Source organism: Diceros bicornis, chromosome 17, assembly GCF_020826845.1.
Source record: "Diceros bicornis minor isolate mBicDic1 chromosome 17, mDicBic1.mat.cur, whole genome shotgun sequence".
In the NCBI taxonomy this organism is placed as follows: Eukaryota; Metazoa; Chordata; class Mammalia; order Perissodactyla; family Rhinocerotidae; genus Diceros; species Diceros bicornis.
Genome location: NC_080756.1, coordinates 3,349,864 through 3,372,067, shown reverse-complemented (window position 1 = coordinate 3,372,067; position 22,204 = coordinate 3,349,864). Strand labels below are relative to the sequence as shown.

The window sequence follows — 22,204 nt, the reverse complement described above, 5'->3', positions numbered from 1 at the left end:
TAACCTCTCTGTGCCTTAGTTTCCTCACTCTAAAATGGAAGTAATAATAGTACCTACCTTGCAGATGGTTGTGAGAATTACCTTAGTTCACATGGTTAAAGTTCTTAGAGTACTGCCTGGACATACAAGTGCCTTATATAATTATTAGCTATATTTTGAGGGTACTCAGGAAGCCAAGGAGTTACCAACGGCACCATTACTCTTTGGGAGGGTCCCTTAGCCTTAGACCACCTGCTTCATTCTTTTCGTCTAGTTCAGGTCTCGGAAGCCCTCAGAACCAGAGTCAGTTTAGCATCTTTGGGTTTTTCTGAGCCTTACTGAGCCACACTCTTTTGAGCTCTCCCTATATCAGACCTACATCCGAGGGAGACGGAAAGTTGCATCCCCAGACTTGGTCTATGGAGGCCTGGAGCAAGAGTGTCCAAAGATGCAGGGACGGCTCATACCTCCAACGTGTATGGGACCTCAGTGCCCAGGGCCACCTAGTGAACTGTGGCATGGATCATTCTAGATCCTGTGGTGTGCCTGAGTGTCCCTCTCCTTCATCTCCATATAATACCTCTTTAAAAGCAAGATAATGACAGGAAAGGAGGGGGGCGTCTTCAGAATTTTGCTTTTTTTTTTTTTTTGTGGTGAGGAAGATTGGCCTTGAGCTAACATCTGTGCCCATCTTCCTCTATTTTGTATGCGGGACGCCACCACAGAGTGGTGTGTATGTCCACGCCCAGGATCTGAACCCAGGATCCAAACCCAAGAACCTGGGCAGCTGAAGTGGAGCGCACGAACTTAACCACTATGCCATTTTCTATTAATGACATGAACCCCTTAGTGTGAATTTAAATATCCTGTACACAACATCAGCCAGAAGCCAGTGCTGCAATCCTCATGGTAGAGGAAACATCAGTTAATAAAACTGGGCTCCCGGACAGAGCACTGTTCCTCATTTTCTCCCTGAGTGGCTGATAAATCCTGTCTATAGACCACGGGGAAAGGACACGATGGGGGAATCTTTCTGGAGTCCAAGTTTCCCTGACCTGTTCTCTCTTAATTCTGTCTCACCGTAGCTGATCGTTTTAATGAGCTTTATTGCAAAATGACTAGACAAGCAGCTTTAAGAGTTGTGTACGCTTCTGAAACCCAAGAATAGCTAAGAACACATCTGGCCTCCAGGACTTCCGGCCTCTCCTCGTTTCAAAGGCCTCTCTCTGGAGAGCATCAAAATGAACAGTATCTGCCCGCGCCCCCCTGCGGCACCGCCCCCAGCTGCTTCTGGAGACCACCTCCAAACGGTCTTTTCCGTCTCTCCCCCTCCCCGCCCTGGTCTCTCTAACACACTGCAGCCAGATTGATCTACATTCCCTGCTTAGCACTTTCCTGGGGTCAGCTCACTGCTCAGAAGTCTCCGGGGGGGTCCCTCATTTCCCCCCACACCAAGGGGAAGCTTCTCTCTCCGGCTTTCGCTGCTCCTCTCCCTGACCGATGCACCCCACTCGGCTCCCGCCGTCTTGTTCCCTGTCCTCCTCGGTCCCTGTCTCTGTCCTGGGGCTGCCGCTGCTTCTGCGGCGTTTATCCACTCTCTGCCTTCACTCACACCCCTCAAGGGCCTGGTGATTTCTCTTCTGCTTCAGAGAAGTCTGCCCGTTTTCTGAGGCCCAGACCAAGTTCTCCCTTCTCCAGGAATCTCACTCTGACTCCTCCAACAAACACAGCTTCTCCTCGCCCTCCAGAGTTACATGGCGGTTAGAGTCCATAACCTACACTAGGTAGGACTTCTGTAGAATCTGTCTTCTCTATCAGTCAGGATCTGGCAGAAAAACACGGCACAATCAGAGTTTAATTGAAGGACCACATACAAGAGTGTGGGGAGCTGAAGGGGGGTCAGCCTGCAGGCTTGAAGAGGCAGGGGACTGGACGGCGTCCAGAACTCCAAGGGAGCAGCTGTGGCTGTAGAAAAGGGCTGCCTGATGGGAGCTGAGGTCTTCAGTCAAGGGACATGGCTGATCTGTGGCAAGCTGGCATGAAGGGAGCCAGGGAGATAAATAGCTGGACCTCACTGTCCTCGAGTTCTTGGCTCTCTTGCCAGGACCTTCCATTGGCGAAATCCAGTTGGAAGCTACTGGGCAAGGGAGCCCATTGATGCCGTCGGTAAAGCCTCCTGTGGCACACACCAGGGTGGAAAAGAGTGGTTCTCAGGGCACCAGGAAAATAGGCAGCACATGCTCTTTCTGCGAGGTTGAAACGTTTTCCGGAGTGTGGGTTTTCTCTAAGCCAGACTGAAGCCCCTGAGGATAGACCATGGCTGGTGTTTGGTTCTTACTTTCCATGGTGCTTAGTTCAGTGGGAATTAGAAAAGGTGTAAAAACGCATATACACTGAGACTGTAAAAAAGAGAGTCAGTTGTAACCTCCAACCCTTGGTTTGGTATCTTTTCAAGCATCTAACCTAACCCTTGGTTTCCCATCTTGCTCAAAGCAAAATCCAAATTCCATACTGTGGCCCGATCCCGGCTGTCTCTCCGACCTCATCTCCCTGACTTTCCCTCTTGCCCACTTCACTGCTCCAGCCACCTGCCCTCTTGCTGTGCCCCAAAGATCTTTCCGCTTGCCTCTGCCGGGCCTTCTGCAGGGAGACTTCCATAGGCTTTTCATTTCTTTCAAGTCTGCTAAAATGTCACCTCCTTAGGGAGGCCTTCACCGATGACCCTACGTAAAATAGTGCCACCTCCCATCTCTCCCTGCCCTCTTACCTCACTTCATTTCCTATAGTACTCATCACCACCTGGCGTGTGATACAGATATTGTTCGTTACTTGTCATTCTCCTTGCACTGGAGTACAAGATCCACGGAGCGAGGACCTGATCTGCTTTGTTTCAAATAATGAGATCAGTGCCTGACACATAGTAGCAGCTTGTTAATTGATTATGTATCCATAAAACAGTCAATCAATTAGTGAGGCTGGGTCCCTTTTCATTGTTTATGGGAAGTCCTGACAGTTTGAATGTGGATGTTTGCCCTTACCCCATCCTTGGCTGAAATAAACTCCGTCCCCTCAGTAAGTGTTTACGGAGTCTGTGCTAAAGCAAACCAGCAACAGCACCAAGTGCAGTCCCCACAAAACCCATGGAACAGGCTCCTCTTTCCCACTCGTCCCTTCCTAGCTACCAGAGGGCATTGTTTTGGTTAGAGTGGTTCTGGACCTTGGCGATGGACATATGGAAGGTGCCGTCAGTTAATGGTGTTCTCCTGAAGGCAGCCAGGCCCACATTACCCATAGGTCTACATTACCCCAAATGAATCAATTCCTTCATAATTTACCAAGTCGCTTTAAAAGACCAGTACCTTGTTTTCACATTTCCACAGCTGGTAAAGTTTTGGATAATTGTTAATCTATCATCCATCTTAATCTAGCAACCTTACCACCCCTCTCCCTGCCACTTCAAGATTCCTCTATTGTAAATTGCTCACACTTCTCCCAGAAGGCACTGTGCTTTCTTATAGTTTGGCGCCCCTGCACATCCTACTTCTCCTTCCTGGAATGTCCTCGCCTGGCTTGTCCGCCTGGCAAACTCCCAAGCATCTTTAAAACCACAGACCCTTTGACGCCAGTCACCACGTAAATGGAGCTTAGCTTTCCTTCCTGTGTGCCACCATCGTGCCTCCTAGATGCCTCAGTTTCCACCCCATCACATCAGTCAACGTCTTGTCTCCCCAACTGGACTGTGAACTTCTTAATAACAAGGACCAGAGCTGGGGATTGTTTATTAAACCACGTAGCTCCAGTACTAACAGTGTCAAAAATATGTTAGGTGCTCACTGTTTATCACTTAATCAAATAAAAGAATGAGGTTCTAGTAGATTGACAGATTGAAACCTAGCCCACCTCATCTGATGATTCATCATATCCCCTAGGCCTTATGCATACTAAACTCTTTATAAATATTTCTGGGATAAAGGGTTTAAATAAATGAATGTGTTTTGAAACCAGGTATTTTCTCATTCATTTCCAATATTCTCTGTCATCAGTACTTTTCCAGTGAAAAATCACCTTCCTTCCACAAGGCTCCATGCTGAGTTCCCCAAAGTTTCTTTCTCTGTAACCCTGTTACATCCTGCCTATCTGCTTGTTATTTGGATCTGGATTTTATAAACACGTAGAACAGATGGAGCTTATACAATGGGCAAGAGCAAAGAGCAGACTCTTCCTAACTGAACAGAGCCCCTGAGGAGACTCCTATTTACCATCAAAACAACTCTGGTCTGGTTAGGAGTTGTGAAGATTAAACACGGCAATATTTGTGAAAGGGTTTTATAAAGAGATACATGTACAGTATAATTAATAATGATGCATTAAAGCAATAAAGTTTGAGGGTAATAACTCCTAGAATTTACCTGATTCTTTCTCCTCAAAAGCTCAGGGAGGGCATTTGTACATCTCTCTATCTGACACTAGTTCAGGTTGAGGTCATCAGTATATCACAGAATGAGAGAAACCCAAGCAATTGTAAATACTAATTTAAAGGTCAGTAAGAACACAGTTTTGAAAGGTGTACCATTTATAATTAAAGTAGCTAAAGATTAAGCTAATTGCAAATTTTCCTTAAGGTAAGAAACAAAAAAATATAAAATTGAAATTATACTTATGTCATAAAACAATATAGGAAAATTTTCTAAACATGTATTTTCCTTTCTTAAAGTCAATGATTCTTTGTGTCCTCTTCTAAAAAAAATGCTAGTTCTTCTTTTTGTCAGGTTTAATGTGGAAATTAATATGACTAATTTGGATTTCACAAACTATGACTTCCAGTAGTTAGCATTTTTCTTATTCATGAAAAAGCAATAGCATATTTGGCTTCTATTGAAGTATTGTAAGAATAATTTAAGTGAAAAGTCAAGTTATATTAAAATTGAATTTTTTGCTTCACATTTTTCACTTGACCATCAGTTTTAAGAAACAGTCATTAAAAAAAGGAAAACAGTATGAAAATAATTGTTTTGAAAGGGAAGGAAGGAAAAGAGGTAGAGATTTCTTAAGAAGCCAAGGTGGTGTAACAGCGTAATGAAATTAGACTGGGAGTCAGGGAAGGGGTCTAGCTTCATCTCTGCTAGGAAGTAGTCTCCTTTCTTTTAGTTAATTCTGAACACAAAATACGTTTCCCCAAGTGAATTTGTGTGTGACAGTCTGCCGACAAGCAAAGGGAATATCTCTTGCTGGGACCAGATCAGGGCATCCTTCCCCTAAAGGCATATTATTGCATTATTTCACGCTGGTTCTACTTTATTAGAAGGCACCAACAGGACTTTTGTAGAGGGACATATTACTAGACAAAATTCTACTCTTTGCCACCTGTTTCCTCCGCCGGGGCCCCCCATCCTTAATGCCCCTGTAGGAGCCCTGGAGACTCTGAGAGGGTCACACTACAACTTTGAAACACTTCGCTTTTGGCGTTCGTTCGTGCAAAGCTGAGGGAGAACTGGGGTTGCTATGGCAATTTGCAAACAGTAGGGGCGGTGGGACTCCGCAGGAGGTGACCTCCTGATCCCAGTCTGCGCTAGTTCAGGCCTGCACACTTGGTCCAGCCAGGGCTCCGCAGACACACGAGGCAGACATAAGGCACCCAAGTCCCCAGGAGAACTTCACAAACCGGGCACTCTCGGGACGCAAGTGCAGGGCAGAGCTTTCGGCCGGTCATCCGGGACTGCCGGGCTTTTTCCCCCCTCCTAACTGTTGAAGTGACAAAACCTGTGACCTTTGGACAAAGGCGTGTGCCACACACGATGGGGCGCGGGTGTGAGATGGGCAGGCAGTTTTTCAGTCTGCGAGGGAAAGAGAGGCCGTCGCTGGCAAATTAAAAGGGCAGAGAGATTCTCCACGTGTCCTGGGAGGGAAAGGGAGAGAGACGAGTGTGGGAAGGAGAGGAGTGAAAGGTGCCGCTCCCTCTCGGCAGCGAGCTGGAAGGAAGGTGTGTCTCTCCCAGCGGCCGCGCGGGGGAAAGCTCCGAGTTGTAGGAAATGGGAGGTGTCTCCGATGTTTATTTTTGCCTAGCAACCCGCAGCCAACTGCTTCCCCAGCAGCCGCCCGCACGCGCCTGTGCCTCCCCTTGTCCTAGCGCCTGGAGAGCGGTCACTTGGTGTCAGTAGACCGGGGCGGGCGAGTGCGGTGGCGGTGGAGGCGGGAGGGCAGCCCCTCCTTCGCCCACGTTCGGGGTCACCAGCTAAGCTGCAGCCCTCCCCCGGGCTTGACCGACCGAGGTGACCCTCGCACCACGAAGTTCTTTACCTGAGAAATTGGGGAGGGGGGTGGTGAAGCCACTTGGCCCGCGGAGATGGGCAGTATTGTTTGCGAGCGGCCATTAGGTTCGGAAAGCTGGAAAGGCATTTGCGTTTGGGGGCGCGCATGGAGGGGAGGGGTCTCCGCAGCGATTTCGGAGGGGGGGGCAGGGCCAGGCTGCGCTGTGGGAGCGGGAGGGGGGCCGCAGGGGCCGGGGGGGAGGGGAGGGGAGACCGGCGTTGGGCGGGAGCCGAGGGCGGCTGCGGGGCGTTCCGGGGAGCGGAGGGCGGGCTGTGCCGACGACTGGGGGGCAGGGCCTCGGGGGCGGGGGTGGGGTGTGCGCGCGCGGCGGCGGGGCGCGGGGGCGGGGCCGCCCTCCGGGAGCGCGCGGCGCGGGCGTCGGGGCGGGGGTGCGCGGGGGCGCGCGCGGAGGCTCCGGAGTGCGTCGGTGCCGGCGGCGCAGCCCGCTCCCCGCGCCCTGAGTGAGGACCGGGGAGGCCAGCGGCGCGGGGGAGGGCGAGGCATGTGCACGGGCCGGGGGCTGCTGCAGCCGCCCGGGGACGAGGAGGACGGCGGCGGCGGCGAGGAGGAGAGCGGGGGGCTCGCTGCGGCGGGCCCGGGCCGAGGGGATGCAGCGGGCCGTGTGTGTCTGGCCGTAGCTGACGCGGGCCGGCGACCAGGCGACCAGGCGGCGGCGGCGAGAAGTAGCGGCAGGACGGGCGGCGGCGACGGCAGCCCTGAGATGCATCGTCCTCCCCAGCGGCCATGTTAACCAGGAAACCCTCGGCCGCCGCTCCCGCCGCCTACCCGACCGGTAAGGAGGGCCGCCCGCCCGGCCCCCGCCCGGCAGCCCTGGGGGCGCGGCGCCCGCCGCCCCGGGGCCTGGGACAAAGTCTGCGGGCGGCGGGAGCCGGGGGCGGCGCGCCCTCGCCCGCTCCGCGCATTGTTGCGCGCGGGCCCCGAGGCTCCTCCGAGGGGAGCCCCCGAGCCGCCGGGCGGGGCCGGCCTGGGCCTCCCCCCACGGGGCCGGCGAGGCGGGGGCGCCCGCTCGGCAGGCCAGCCCGCTCCGGGCCTGCGGCCGCCGCCAACGTGGGCCGCCCCCGCCGCCCGGCGCCCCCGCTGGCCGTGAGCTCGCGCCCGGCCCGACTTAACTTTGCAGCCGCCGGAGCCGGGCGCGCGCTGCGCGCTGGGGACCCGCGCCCGCGCCCCTTCCCTCCCCGGACGCCGGCTCTCGGGGTCCCCGTCTCCCCGGGGAGAGCGGGGTTCGCGGCCCGCAGGGGTGGGGCGGGGCGGCGCGGTCTGGGTGACTTTCTCCCCGCTGACCCTCTTTTGTCTCCTCCCCGCGTGGTTCCCAGGCCGAGGAGGGGACAGCGCCGTGCGTCAGCTCCAGGCTTCCCCGGGGCTCGGCGCGGGGGCCCCCCGCAGCGGAGTGGGGACCGGCCCGCCTTCCCCCATCGCCCTGCCGCCTCTCCGGGCCAGCAACGCTGCCGCCGCAGCGCACACGGTGAGAGCCAGCCCGGGGCGGCCGGGGCCCGGGCGGGGGGCCTCGGGCGCGGGGCCGCGAGGTCGCGGGGCGAGCGTCTCCACGCCCCCGGCCAGTGGCCTCTCCGGGACGCCGCCCTCGAACTTGGGCGAGCCCCAAGCTGCAGCCACAAAGGAGGACTCGTGGCGTGGGCCCCTCACTTCCCCTCCGGAGCCCGCCCACCCTGCGCTGCTCTTCCCCGGACTTCCTCCTGCCGCTCTCCTTCGCTCTTCCCTCTCTCTTCGTCCTTGCTTCCCAGAGCTCCTTTCCCGGCCGGGTAAACATCCCTCCCCGCCCCCCACCGCGGCGGGCAGTGGGTATTTATAGAAACAGATGTGTGTGAGGGGACAGCCAGGCCGGCCTGCCCGGAAAATCGATCCCCCAAAGAGCCTCCCAGGCCTGGCTCCAGCCGGTAGGGAGCACCGCCAATTGTCCCCGCGTGTGGAAGCATGTTTTATGAGTGCCACAGGTTTGAGCATGGCAGAAATTGTAATTAACATTAACAAAAATAAGAGCCACAGCAGCAGTCAAAACAACAAGCTGCCCCTGTAGGATTCAGCACTTGGATATTATTCAGAAGGAAAAGGCCAGCTTTGCTTTGGGAGTGGGAAGGGAAGAGCACCTGACAGGTGCTGTGGTCCCTCCGTGGGCCGAGAGGGAGGGAGAGCCCGGCGTGAGACAGGACGCTGCAGAGATTGACAGGCTGGCTTTGACTTCAGCATGTACCTTTTCTCAGCTCCCAGAGACCGCCCTTGGATGGTGCCTGCCAACCTAGAGGAGGTGTGCACTCGGAGGAGGTTGCCGGGGTCTTAGTTCCACCTGGATCTTCCAGAGGAACGGCCTAAGATGGTTCTGTGTGAGGGATGCTTGCTAGGATGTGGCTTTGTTTGCTAAGTGAAAGTTGAGTGCTTGTTGACAAGGCCATTTGTAGCCTACAGATGGGCAGCTCTGAGGGTCCTGTGTTTGGGGAAACTTGTTTATTAGAGAGAATTTGTGAAAGGGTGCTAGAGGGGATCACCTCCTCTTGGATCTGGACAGATGTGTATGAGTTGCATAGGAAAACGTTTTGTCCTTATTCTGTTCCCTCTGTCTGTCTCTCCTTCCCTCTGTTTCTTTTTTCTGAGACATCTAGACCCAGGGGCTAAGAATGCACTACCCAGAAGCTAACCAGTCTGTGTTGGACTGTTGATGGCAGAAGAGAATCTGTCAGTAGGGTGGTTGACTCCGTATGTTATGGTTGAATGTTCCTGTCATGGAGATGTTTTAGTTGAGGGATTGCCATTGGTTCTCGGGATTTGGGTTGATTTATTTGGTTTGGACTCATCTGACAATTTGGAAAATATAACATCTAATTTTTTTCCATGTGTGGATGTAATCACATGACTTGGTGTGACCTGGGAAAGAAATGCTTGGTTTGCATCTGGATTCCAGTTTTATAAGAGTGGGCTTTGCTTTATCAGAGCCTCTTTACAATTGAAGTATGTAATGAGATTAGAGAGGACGAAAGGTGTCCGCTGGGGGAATAGCCCGGAGTGGAAATGAGAAGACGTGAGGGTTCTCAGGATTCCTAAGGATGGATGCGTGTATTTTGCTGTAGTGTCTGCCTGATTTACCTGTTTTAACTTACCTGTAAACTTCAGTATGCTGTTAATCATTAAAGGCTTGGTTTTGAAAGTGTGAGTTTGGGTTTTGATTGTTGTTTAGTTTTGATTTTATTTGTACGACATTGCGTATTTCGTAGAACAGGATTGTTGAAAAGGACCACAGCTTTACCTGGTTCTACTTCGTTTTACAGAGGAGGACACAGTTGGACAGGTTAGCTGGTTTGCTCAGGGTTCTCTGACCAGTTCAGACCCAGGCTGGAGCTGAAGCCCAGGCCCTCCTGAGTCTGGCTTTAACCTAGTGCTCCACACTACTAATTCTAGGAAAATGTATTATTTTCGTTATAAATGCAAAAACCTTTACAGTTCCATATTCCCAATTGCCTTTCAGGTTTTTATGAGGTTTTAGTTTTTAATTCCACAGCAGTTACACCTGTGAAGGAATATTTTTAGAATGAGTCGGGTAAAGGGGCATTAAGGAGAGGAAAAGGATCTTGTCATAGGAGCTTGCCCACATGCCCTTGTAAATGATGTAGTAGGTGGGTACATATATGGTTATGAAGACAAGGAACTTTGGACCCTGTCTAGTCCATTGCCCTTTAGTTCTCTGTCTCCATGGAGGTATTTTGTACACTTAGTCGTTTTGTTTATCGCTGTTTGTCCTAAGAGTGTCCCCAACAACTATCTTGATTCCTGTTAGTTTTTTTCTTTTAATGTTGTGTGGGAGATATTAATATACTTATTTTTTATAAAATTCCCAAATATTGGTATTGTATCACTTTCATAACTGTTTTTATGTTTAAAGCACTCTCCAGTTACCAGTTTTACCTTTATAAAATAATTGGAATTAAAGAAGATGGAATATTCCCATTTAAAAACTAGTAACGTTTTGAGGAAGAAAGTAGACATTTGACACAGGGCCACACAGACCATCAATGTGTTTGAGGAGGAGCTAAAATTCCAGTTTTTTTGGACTCAATTCTATTCCCATAACACTACAGCATTTGTAAGATGACTTCAGAGAAGTTTTGAAATGCCCAGAAATGTTAGCACAGTGAAATATCTGCTATTTTCCATTTTCTTATTGGAAGAGATTAAAACTACCAAACTGGTTAGACTGTTTTTCTTAAATATTTTTTTTTTTCTTTTTTTGTGAGGAAGCTCAGCCCTGTGCTAACATCTGCCAATCCTCCTCTTTTTTTGCTGAGGAAGACTGGCCCTGGGCTAGCATCTGTGCCAATCTTCCTCCACTTTATGTGGGACGCCGCCACAGCATGGCCTGCCAAGCGGTGTGTTGGTGTGCGCCCGGGATCCGAACCAGCGAACCCCTGGCTGCTGCAGCGGAGCGCACGCACTTAACCGCTTGTGCCACCAGGCCGGCCCCGATTCTTACATAATTTTTAATACCAAAATATTTCATGGTCAGAGAAGGCTTTTGTAGTTCTGTCTGTTTTAACCCCTGCATTGTAGGTGTCTACAGATTGCATTCGTTCAGTGTGTGTTTTCACATGTGACAGCACATGTGTGCTAGGTAGACAGTGGCAAATGGGGAGAAGCCCCCATCTCAGACTTCAAGAGGCTGCGTGGGAGTTTTTAATATCCTTAAGTTGATGATGTAGTCCTGGCATATGTATCCTGGAACTGTTCTGGCTTTTCTAGGGGTCCCCCCCCCCACTTTTATAGATCAGGTAATTGCACTTGGTTGTGAGTTTGGTTGTGATTTTAGAGTTCTGCAGTGTTTGAGACTAAGTCCTTTCCTAGAGCCTCTCAGATGAATCTCCTTAACATCTGGGAAGTTTTAGACTTGTCGATTTTAGGTGTTGTGTTGATGTATTTGCTATAGGTACTTCTTAACCGGCTGTCATTTGTCTCCAAGTCTCTGCTGGTGGCAAGATCTTGTGACTTAGGTCATCAGGGATGATTCCCAATTCCCTGGGCGTTAACTTCACGTTTTCTTATGAAGATACAAAGTTTTCAAGAATAACTCAGAGGTGAGAGTTAACAAGCGGGTCTTGACACATGTTCTTCCATCCAACAGATATTTATTGAGTGCTTACTGTATGTTTGAGTTTGTTAATAGGGAGTCACAAAGATAAGAGGTGACCCCGCCCTGGAGTTGCTCACAGCCAGGTGGGTACATCAGGTGTTAAAACAATTACAGTAAAATGAAATAAGTGTTACAATGTATCAGTGCTCTATAAGCACAGTGGAAGGGAAAGGAAAAGCTTCACAGAGGAGGTGAGAGTTGAGCTGGACATTGAAGGGTGAGTAGGAGTTTGCCATGGAGACGTGGTTAGGAAGGAAAGTCCAAGCAGCATTTGGAAAGGACAATAATAGTAGCTCTCCTTTACTCAGAACAGTCTAACCACTTATTTAATCCTCCTAGTAGCGCCAGTGAGGTAGCTTTCTTACCTTCTTTTTACAGATAAGGACACAGAGCTACAGAGACATTACATAAATTGCCCAAGTTCACACAGTTAGTAAGTGGTGGAGCTGGGACTCATTTCCCGTGTGTCTCACTGACAATCCCTGGCCTCCTAGCCGTTATGGAACATGAGCTCATCAAAAGCAGAGGAGCGTGGAAGAGCCTGGGTCTCCCCGGGTCTTGGGGAACCAGCGTTGTTACTCTCGGGGAGAACAGTCAGAGCGTGGGCGACATTGGAGGGAATCGAGTCATTCATCCTCTCCGCGTCAGAACCTCGTGCTCTTGCCTGTGCGCCCTTGTATTATCTGTAAATGGGGTGCAGTTGTGGGCCTTGAGCACAAGCAAAGGCCCTGTCAGTGACGCTTGTCAGTGGTAGTTGTAGAAGTACTATGTGGGGAAGGGGTTTGAGGGATTCTAGACTTAGAAGCACGTGAGGAGGCTGCTTGGGTTGTCCAGTGAAGGACAGCAGGAGGGTGAGGTGAGGCAGGGTTGGTGGAGAGGGAGGGGGATGGAGAGAAACAACAAGGCTTAGTGATGACTCGGGAAGGGGAGGGCACGTGGAAGGATTTCCAGGTGTGCAGCTCGAGCAGCTATGTGCAAGTGAAGCCTTTTGTTTATCAGAAATTGAGGGTTATGGGAGGAGGAAACAGTTCTAGTAGAAAAATCATGAGTTGTGTGTGAGTTGCCTGTGGGAAAGGCAGCTGACAGTGGTTGGACATGAGGGTCTTGAGTTCAGGCCCAGGGATTAGGCAGGGCTGGCTAGAGGTGTAGACGCAGAGACGTCAGCCATGGTGGTTGTGGAAGCCCGGGCTGTGGTCGGGACCAACCAGGGAGAGTTATGGAGTGAGAAGCCAGGGGAGTTGAGCCTTGAACCCTGGGAACCTTGAACCCACCCACAGGTAGATGAACTAGTAATTGATTCGGCAGAGGAGACCAGGGAAAGACAGTTGGAGAGGCAGGAGGCGATCCAGTAAATTGGCAAGCTCTCTTTAATTCTAGTCACTAAACTTCTGTGACTGTATTTTAAATTATGCAAAACATTAAAATTACAATTGCAAAAATTGAAGTGAGTTTCTGATGCTCAAGAAGTTTTACTTTGCTGTCTTTTAGACGTTCCTAGGGCCCCAAGGTTAACCTTGTCCCTAATGAAGCCTCATATGCTTTTTGTAGCATGAATGCGGGTCATGTCGGTTTTTCCTCTGAAACCTCTCCACCCTGCCCTGAAGAGAATGGTGCTCTAGAAGAGGGATATTTTGAATTGCACATCCTTTTATTCCCTGGTGCTTGAAAGACCACAGTGGGGAGAAGAGTGCAGACTGAGGCTTGGGAACAAAAGCAATGACGAGCCTGTACGACTTTCATATATGCCCAGGACCTTCCTAATGCGTTTTTATGGACTGCTCAGCTTGGGGCACAGAATGAGGATAAAATAACCTGTCCAGCTACCCTGGCAGAAGATATGTTCACTTAGCATGCAGTATCATCTGTGAGTCTAATAAAGGAGTTCAACCAAAAGGCTTCCAACACTGTCTGAGAAATCAGTTCCCTCAGTCTGTGAAATCACACTTCAGACAAGCCCGAGTACTATACTCAGTTCTACTTTTAGACGCAAGCAGAGAGAATGCTCATCCCTCAGATGGTCACTGTGCATGCTATGTGTCACTTAAGGGAAACTTGAAGGTCTTGGTCTGTTAGTGAGAAGGACTTGGCATTTCATTTGATGATCCAGATGGTCCCACGCCATTTCCTGTGTCTCTGTGTTACATACACAGAGCACGTCTGCTCTTGCTAGTGTGTAAAGCCCAAGAGGTAGGATTTAGAAGGAGATAATGGAAAAAATACTGGCGACGAAGGACTTCAGCTAGTTGAGTGTTAGCTCCTAGAGGGCAGGGACGCTGCCACTTACGCGGCTAGACCTCGGCTAGTATTGGTTGAGTGAATGAGATGGATTGTGAATGACAAATTGATCTCTAAGATTTCTTATGAAAATCACCTAGCAGGAAGCTTTAAGACTTGTGGGTGGGTGTCTAAGGCTGACGAGAATTCCTAACAGGAAGGGGACCCTGGCTGCTAGCCCTCTCCCACCCTCCCCTCTGTGCAGTGATAAAGCTTGAAAGAAACCCCAAGTAGATTCTCAGGAGGGCTGGGCCCTTGGCTTACACCGTCAGTTATGTCGAGACAGGAATGTTCAGGGGTGGCATGTGTGCCCGAAATAGAAATCACTACTTTGTAGTCCTTGTTGGAAAGCTGCGTCTCCCAGCAGCCCAGAGAAATACATGTCTTAGGAGAGCTGAGCCACTGACCAAAGGAAGGCCCAGAGCATGTGGCGGTTGGTTTGTTGGGCTGAATGGCCTTAAATGGTCATCACAGTCAGTGAAGCCCAGAAACTTAAAAATAGGTTAGGGGTTTCCAAGATGCTACAGTGCATATCTACGTGGGAATCTTACAGGCCTAAAAGTGCAGTTTTCTTTACCACTAGATCATGCGTTTTCCTAGGTGTAATCAGTTAGATTTCCAAGTAGTGGAGAAGACTGAAAACGAAGATCCTAGTGTTCTCAGGACAGAGCTAGCTGAACCTTGGAGAAGGAGAAGTGAACAAGACAGACGAGGTGCCTGCTCCCATGGTGAAAATGAAGCTTCTGAATGAAGTGTGAAAGGTGTTATGATCTGGCGGAGGAGGAGCCAGTATAGAGTCTGTATTCATGCTTTTTCTGTCTTCTGTTTCGCTTTTGTATCAAGTATGGGTTGAGTGGAACACTGGTGATGTGCTAGGCCCTGTGCTAAGTGTCAGGTGTAGAGTGATGAACAGGAAAGACGTTCTCTGCCCGCTCCGGCAACTTATTCTCAGGACCCTGAGGATGTACAGCAATGTGCTTGTCTGTTAGGTGTAGCAGTGGCAGGGTCCTTTTTCCGGCATTCCAAGTTTCATAGCCTTACCCAGCCTGCTAACGTTTTCCTTCTATTTGTCAGAGGCTGTCAGCCTCATGTCCACTGTCCTCGTCAGAGTGTTCATGAGGTCCCTCCTGGGCACACAGCTCTCTCCATTTAGTGAGCCTGATTCTGACTGTAAATTCAAACCAAGTTGGATGTTGTACAGGTAGGGTGGCGGCTGACTTGTAACATCCCCCTTTGGGCAGACAGACCTCTTCCATCTTTTCACGTTTCCTTTCTGAATTCCAGATCGGCGGCAGTAAGCACACAATGAATGATCACCTACATGTTGGCAGCCACAGCCACGGGCAGATCCAGGTTCAGCAGCTGTTTGAGGATAATAGTAACAAGCGGACAGTGCTCACAACACAACCAAATGGGCTTACAACAGTGGGCAAAACGGGCTTGCCGGTGGTGCCGGAGCGGCAGCTGGAGAGCATCCACAGACGGCAGGGGAGCTCCACCTCTCTGAAGTCTATGGAGGGCGTGGGGAAGGGGAAAGCCGCCCCCATGACCCCCGAGCAGGCAATGAAGCAATACATGCAAAAACTCACCGCCTTCGAACACCATGAGATTTTCAGCTACCCTGAAATCTATTTCTTGGGTCCAAACGCAAAGAAGCGCCAGGGCATGACAGGCGGGCCCAACAACGGTGGCTACGATGATGACCAGGGATCGTACGTGCAGGTGCCCCACGACCACGTGGCTTACAGGTACGAGGTCCTCAAGGTCATCGGGAAGGGCAGCTTTGGGCAGGTGGTCAAGGCCTATGACCACAAAGTCCACCAGCACGTGGCCCTGAAGATGGTGCGGAACGAGAAGCGCTTCCACCGGCAGGCCGCAGAGGAGATCCGCATCCTGGAACACCTGCGCAAGCAGGACAAAGACAACAGCATGAACGTCATCCACATGCTGGAGAATTTCACCTTCCGCAACCACATCTGCATGACGTTCGAGCTGCTGAGCATGAACCTCTATGAGCTCATCAAGAAGAATAAATTCCAGGGCTTCAGCCTGCCTTTGGTCCGCAAGTTCGCCCACTCGATTCTGCAGTGCTTGGATGCTTTGCACAAAAACAGAATAATCCACTGTGACCTTAAGCCCGAGAACATTCTGTTAAAGCAGCAGGGTAGAAGCGGTATTAAGGTGATCGACTTCGGCTCCAGCTGTTACGAGCATCAACGTGTCTACACGTACATTCAGTCCCGCTTTTACCGGGCTCCGGAGGTGATCCTTGGCGCCAGGTACGGCCTGCCCATCGACATGTGGAGCCTGGGCTGCATTTTAGCAGAGCTCCTGACTGGCTACCCGCTCTTGCCTGGGGAGGACGAAGGGGACCAGCTGGCCTGCATGATTGAACTGTTGGGCATGCCCTCCCAGAAACTGCTGGATGCCTCCAAACGAGCCAAAAATTTCGTGAGCTCCAAGGGTTACCCTCGCTACTGCACTGTCACCACTCTCTCCGACGGCTCCATCGTCCTCAATGGGGGCCGTTCCCGGAGGGGGAAGCTGAGGGGCCCGCCCGAGAGCAGAGAGTGGGGGAATGCACTGAAGGGGTGTGATGACCCCCTTTTCCTCGACTTCTTAAAACAGTGTTTAGAGTGGGATCCTGGGGTTCGCATGACCCCCGGCCAGGCTTTACGGCACCCCTGGTTGAGGAGGCGGCTGCCGAAGCCTCCGACCGGGGAGAAGACGTCTGTGAAAAGGGTAACCGAGGGCACTGGTGCTATCACTTCCATTTCCAAGTTACCTCCACCTTCCAGCTCAGCCTCCAAACTGAGGACGAACTTGGTACAGATGACAGATGCCAATGGGAATATTCAGCAGAGGACAGTGTTGCCAAAACTTGTGAGCTGAGCTGAGTCCCTGAGGCTGGTAATCTGAAAGATACGACGTTGCTGAGCCTTACTGGGTTGAAAAGGAGTAGCTCAGACCTGTTTTTATTTGCTCAATAACTCGACTCATTTGTATCTTTTCAGCACTTATTTTAATGTAAGAAAGTTGTTCATTTTGTTTTTATAAAATACATGGGGACAATGCTTTAAGTTTTTATACTTTCTGAAATTTTTTGTGTTCTAAAAGTACGATCCGCCTCACCGTATTTAGTGCGGCAGAGTAATAAACATCAGTGGCAGGCCATTGATGGCTTCATGACTGCCGCACTCTTACAGATTGCTGTCAGAGACGTTCACTATGTTTTCCTGGTTCGTATTCTCCCCAAGGTGATTGCCCCCGATGGCCCCCTGCTCTCTGTGCTCCAGGTTCTTGCAAAGGTGCAGCGTGTCCTGTGCGTTTCCATCAGTTATCTGGGTCGTAGTGATGGTGGGCGGAGAATGGTCAGGATGGAAATGATACTCTAAGAGAAACTGCACCTTGGAGATTTTTTTCTTAAAGTCGTGCTCACACAAAGTGAAACCCCCCAGGTTTCAATGACCAGTTCGCATTCTGACATCCTCAAAGGCAGCCAAGCAGACCTGCTGGATAATTGGAAATGTGTGGGCTCCTCTAAATTTTCTAACATGATTGGTGAGCTGTTGTGTAAAGAAGCCTCATATTACAGAATTGGTTTTGCACCTGAGTTTAGAAATGTGTTCCATGAATCCTCCCTTCTCTCTGCTTTTCTCCTCTCTGTTCCTCTTTTACCACCTGTTGCTTGCATTTCGTTTTTTTTTTCCTTCAAATATATATCCCAGACTCTTAATACAGAAGAGAGACATTTCGGCTGTGATTATGATCATCGTTTCATATTCCAATTAAAAAAAGAACAGCAGCCTAGCTACTTAAGGTGGGCATTCCCATAGTTCCAGAGAAGGTTCAGCAGGTGACAGTGAGTTCACACGTTTTAGGTGCCCTTGGAAGGTTCTCTAGCCTGGGAGAGCATCAATTCCTTCTTTAACGAGGAAGAGGGTTGAAATTCCTCTTGATGAACAGAAGTCTTTGTGGCTGTTCAGTAAGGCCGATTTTAGCAACACATTTAAAAGAGGAAAAGTTCAACCTCAAGTTAAATGGTTTGACTTATTCTTTGCATCATTAGAAGAACCGCAGAAATTGCATTCCTCTATTTTACTTTACTTTCTTTTGGATTGCACTGATTGCTTTGTGGGAATGACACTTTACCTGGAAAAGTAACTGAGAGTTAGGTAAAAGAATATTTTCTTCTTTGAATAATAATTATTTTCACAGTGAAAATTTCAGTATTTTATCGCTAAGGTATGAGCAGTGATATATATCAATTTCAAGGCACGTGGAAAAAATTTTTTAGTATGTGCAATTTAATATAGAAAGATTTCTGCCTGTTTGGACAATAGGTTTTGGGTAGTATAAATTAGGATAAATACTCTTTTATATGCACAGATATTATTGTATTGCCTGTAAATTGATTTACAAATACTTAAAGCATGGTCCCCTGTGAGGCCAAGAAAGTTTCCGGTTAAGTTCTTTTAATATTAATCCTACAGTTTCTCTTACTTAAAAAAAAAAAAAAATTAGTTTTGAACAAAAAACACTTTACTTATCTTGAGGCTTTGTCAGTTGATGGTGGAGAAAAATGCTCAGGAAATATTACAGATATTTGCCAAAAAAACAGTAATAAGATTAGCTTATTAATAAGATAGTGATGTTGATATTTGCTTTACTATTTAAGGGTGTCACAGATAAGTTAATTTGTACTTCTGTATTTAGAAATTATAGCTTCTTTCCCCTAGTCAAATTCTTTAGCATATTGTACACATTTCTGTGTAATCTGTGGAGTGCAATAATATGTTAGTAAGTTGGATTTTAAATGATGCTCATGTGATGATACCCCCAATCAGTGGCTTATAGAACTTAAAGATTGTGTATTTATTATTGAAATCTTGGCTTAAAGGCATAAGAACTGTAAGACTTGGTGTGGTGGCTGTATAAAACCACAAGCCTCTTGATGGTTAGCTTCTTTAGGTCATGAAAATAAACAAAGCATAAAGGCTGTATTACCCCTGCAATGCTTGTCTTCCATGTCCACTCTCATTTGCACATTTTGGTTTAAATATACAAACCTGAGCCTGCCATTACTATGAATTTCCCTATAAATTGGTTATACATGTGAAAATTTATAAATTGGCTAATACTGCATGTCTTTCCCCCACCACACAAAACTGGGAGATGCCAACAGTGCATTTGTGACCATCTTTGTTCACAAATGTAACCGGAAACTTTGAAGCCAAACTATAATGTGCAGTGCTGTGGGGGTCCCCCCCACTCTCCCCAGTGCAGTGAAATTTCCTTTATTCACAAGAGCCACCATGTTCAGTGTTTAGTGATAGAGCTGCTTTTTGAAAATTCTGGCTTCATTATAATGTCAAAAAGAGAAAAACGTCGCATCTTTGTTGATTTCCAAACATACATGAATGAAGGGCTCTGATAGGCTGCCAGGAGTTGGCTTGGCAACAGTCCTTGGTCTCACAGGTTACCGCTGTCTAGGGATGTCTGGGCTGTCTTCAGACTTAGGAGTAGCACAGTGCCGTGTTGTCTTTGGTTGCAGTCTCACCTGGCTCTGTTTCTTGCACCACCAGAGTGTGCATTGCCACTTAGGTGTATTGCTACAACAGTGGAACAACAACAGTGATTCGAGACAGCGTAGGTTAACAGTAGAGGAGAAACTGTGCCCTTAGTGTTAACAATGTGCCTTTTGTTCTGAATGCCATGTTGTAGGACATGCATTTTTTGGCCTCTTTAACTCTTCGAATACTAGACAGTAAGGATGGATCCCACCTCTGCAAAGATACACCTGTCTTAAATATCCAGTTACTTACAGGCCTTAATAGAAACCGTAAGGCGTGAATCGTCATCAGGCACTGAAGAAGGTACCATTTGTTGGTTAGTGACACAGGGAACTCCGGTTTAAGGGGTTAAAGATGGTCTTTGTTGTATCTTAACATCAGACTGATTTTTTAAATGATATTTTTTTTGTTATGCTTACACTAGACAAAAATCAACTGTATTTGTAAAAATTTACCTCAAACCATTTAATTTTATAGTGTGATTAATCCCAGGGCATTTGGTATGAACCAAAGTGCATTCCTTTTATATGTGCCTGGCTCTAGCAAGGATGGCCAGGGATTTTTACAATTTGGGTGCAAGGCACTTAAGCCACTTTTAAACTTACTGGGTGGTTTGGAGTCGTGTGAAGGGACTCCATCAGAATGTGAGGAAACACTTTAGGCATCAGTAGTATTGGGCCATATTGGAATCTTAAAAGTGTGAATTATTTTAAAGAGAGCATTCATTTTTGTAATTTTTTTCATCAAGAATATTTCTGGTAAGCAGAAGACTTTTTAAAAAAACTGATTTGGTTGGTAAAGGTTTTAATATTGCCCAACACAATGCTGTGGTAGCATTTAAAAAAAAAGTATTTGTGAACTCTTTATTTCTTAGGGGCCTGTACATCTCTCTGCTATGGACATATAGAATTAATTGTAACTATACTCAGCTCAACTGCTACAGTTATGTCTAGGCAGTGGCTTGGGTTTTTATCGAGCAACAACTTAGACACGTGACTGTAATATGCTGCAACTGTGTGTACTGAAAATCTGTGAAAATGGTTGAATGTGGACTGTGTATATATGTATGTAAAACCTTCTGTGAGATGCTGCTGTCGCCACTTTACATGAACCATGTTCTAGGGGATTTTGATCCCAGTGGCCAGTTCTATGATACTGTATGTATTGTACAGCTGATGACAGGAGTAAGACTGTTCAGTGAATTTTTGTTAAATTTTATTGTGGCCAGAGATAATTTCAGAATAAAATTTTAATGTCCTACCGTACTTTTCTCCCCTTTTCTAACTGTAATTTTACTCCTGATCTATTTCTAATATTATTCTTGGTCTGGGAGCCTGGAGAGAGTAGAGAATGCAAATATTTTCAGCAATAATTGATTTTTTGTTCATTCAATATAAACGTGCAATTTTCAGGTAAGAAAGACGAAAGTTTGGGTAGGCAGCTCTTGCTCTTCTCAGGATATTCTGTTCCTTTACCTTTAGTATTTCTACGTTAATTTTCTTTTATAAGCATCTGCCATGTTCTCTCTCTATCATGCTAGAACTTCAAATCTTTTTTTTTTTTCTTTACCTTCAAGGTGACAGTTAAGCTGTGGGAGCAGAGTCTATGAATTATTCCCCACCAGTCTGCACACAGGTTCTGGTGAATTATTCTTGGGTGCTCTCACTGGCTTCCCCACATGCTCTTTAATGCTTATACTTCTGCAGTTCTTGGACTGGGTGGTCTCGATGGGTCACGTTTTGGGGGGTTTTAGCGTCCCCTCCTGTCATGGCTGGATCAGGAAATAAGGCCTGTGAACAGCAACTAGCTCGTGATTCATCAAGTTCAGTTAATGTGAGCAAAGAGTTCACTTACAGATGACGGCAAGCAGATACTCTAGTAATTTGTCAGACATTGCTGGGGTATTATGTAGACAAATATTTCCCTCTTGTGGAAAGAACTACCTCACATTTTTATTTACACCCCTCCTGCCGCCAGCAGCAGCAGAATTACTTGTGTGGCTTCCTGCGGCAGAAGTGGGATTTGCTGAAGCAAGGGAGCGGTGTGGGAGTTCCCAGACACAGCCCGGTCTTATCATAGACTGTGCCACAGACCTCCATTACTGCTGCTCTCGCTAGCCAGTGGAAAGAGACCAGCCAGCCGACCAACCAAGAAAGCCAATATATTTAGAAATAAATTTTTAAGAGATGTGCACTATGTATAAAATTGAAAGTTGATGCTACAGCAGCAATTTAAATTTCAAATAGGTTGTCCAGATCTGACTTCCTCAGAGCAGATTATAGTTTCCTCTCATTCTCTTTTATCAAACCTTTTAAGCTCTTTCTTAAATTGATTAATGCTATATTGTTTGAATTTCTGTAAAATTCTCCCTCTTGGAATCAACAACTATACAAATAAATATTCTTGGAACTTCGAGGTTGCCTGCAACTAGGACTAGAGGATGTTTCTAGCTGGCGTTAGTATTGGTCTCTTAGAGGAAGGGAGACCAGTTGGATTATTTTCTGTTTTGGAGAGAGCGTTAAGAGAGTTGAAGAAAGGGTATTGGTGTCTTTGTTTCATTGTTGATTTAAAAATTTGAATTACAGTGCATTTCTTTTGGGCCATCAGGCAAATAAATACTTGTCATTAGTGATCTTAACACTGTCCAACGTGAAAGATGACTGCCAGCATGTTGCGCACACATAAGAAAATTGCAGCTGACTGCAAAGGCTTTGGTTTGTTTGGTTTGACTTTGCCTTACTGTTTTGCTGTGGTGACATCCTTAATATCTGGCTGCATTTCATATATTTGGAGGAGGGGCATAATTGCCATTCCTTTGCATCTCAAGGAAGTTTAATGAGTGAACCAATGAAGTAATGTTTACTCCTCCATAGAAAGCTGACATTTTAGGAGTGTTAACTAGTCATTTAAAATCAGGAGC

General features: G+C 48.0%; 1 protein-coding gene across 3 annotated transcripts; it reads left to right on the top strand.

Moving 5' to 3' along the window:
- The first annotated feature begins 6,761 nt into the window (after positions 1-6,761).
- On the top strand, positions 6,762-20,549 carry DYRK2 (dual specificity tyrosine phosphorylation regulated kinase 2). 3 transcript variants are annotated; one of them, XM_058557685.1, is made up of 3 exons: positions 6,762-7,081; positions 7,623-7,771; positions 14,996-20,549. In XM_058557685.1, exons 1-3 carry the CDS (start codon positions 7,033-7,035, stop codon positions 16,601-16,603), a joined length of 1,806 nt encoding a protein of 601 aa, XP_058413668.1. In that variant the 5' UTR covers positions 6,762-7,032; the 3' UTR covers positions 16,604-20,549. The 3 variants fall into 3 exon arrangements, with proteins under 3 accessions (XP_058413668.1, XP_058413669.1, XP_058413670.1); XM_058557686.1 differs by lacking the exon at positions 7,623-7,771 and having other exon boundaries at positions 7,014-7,081; XM_058557687.1 differs by lacking the exons at positions 6,762-7,081; positions 7,623-7,771 and adding an exon at positions 8,457-11,381.
- The last annotated feature ends 1,655 nt before the right edge of the window (positions 20,550-22,204 follow it).

Excerpts from the sequence above, each read along its gene's own strand:
- DYRK2 (XM_058557685.1), top strand. The coding sequence starts at position 7,033 with ATGTTAACCAGGAAACCCTCGGCCGCCGCTCCCGCCGCCTACCCGACC. Across the intron at positions 7,082-7,622 it reads TCCCGCCGCCTACCCGACCG|GCCGAGGAGGGGACAGCGCC; the intron begins GTAAGGAGGGCC and ends CGTGGTTCCCAG. Across the intron at positions 7,772-14,995 it reads CTGCCGCCGCAGCGCACACG|ATCGGCGGCAGTAAGCACAC; the intron begins GTGAGAGCCAGC and ends TCTGAATTCCAG.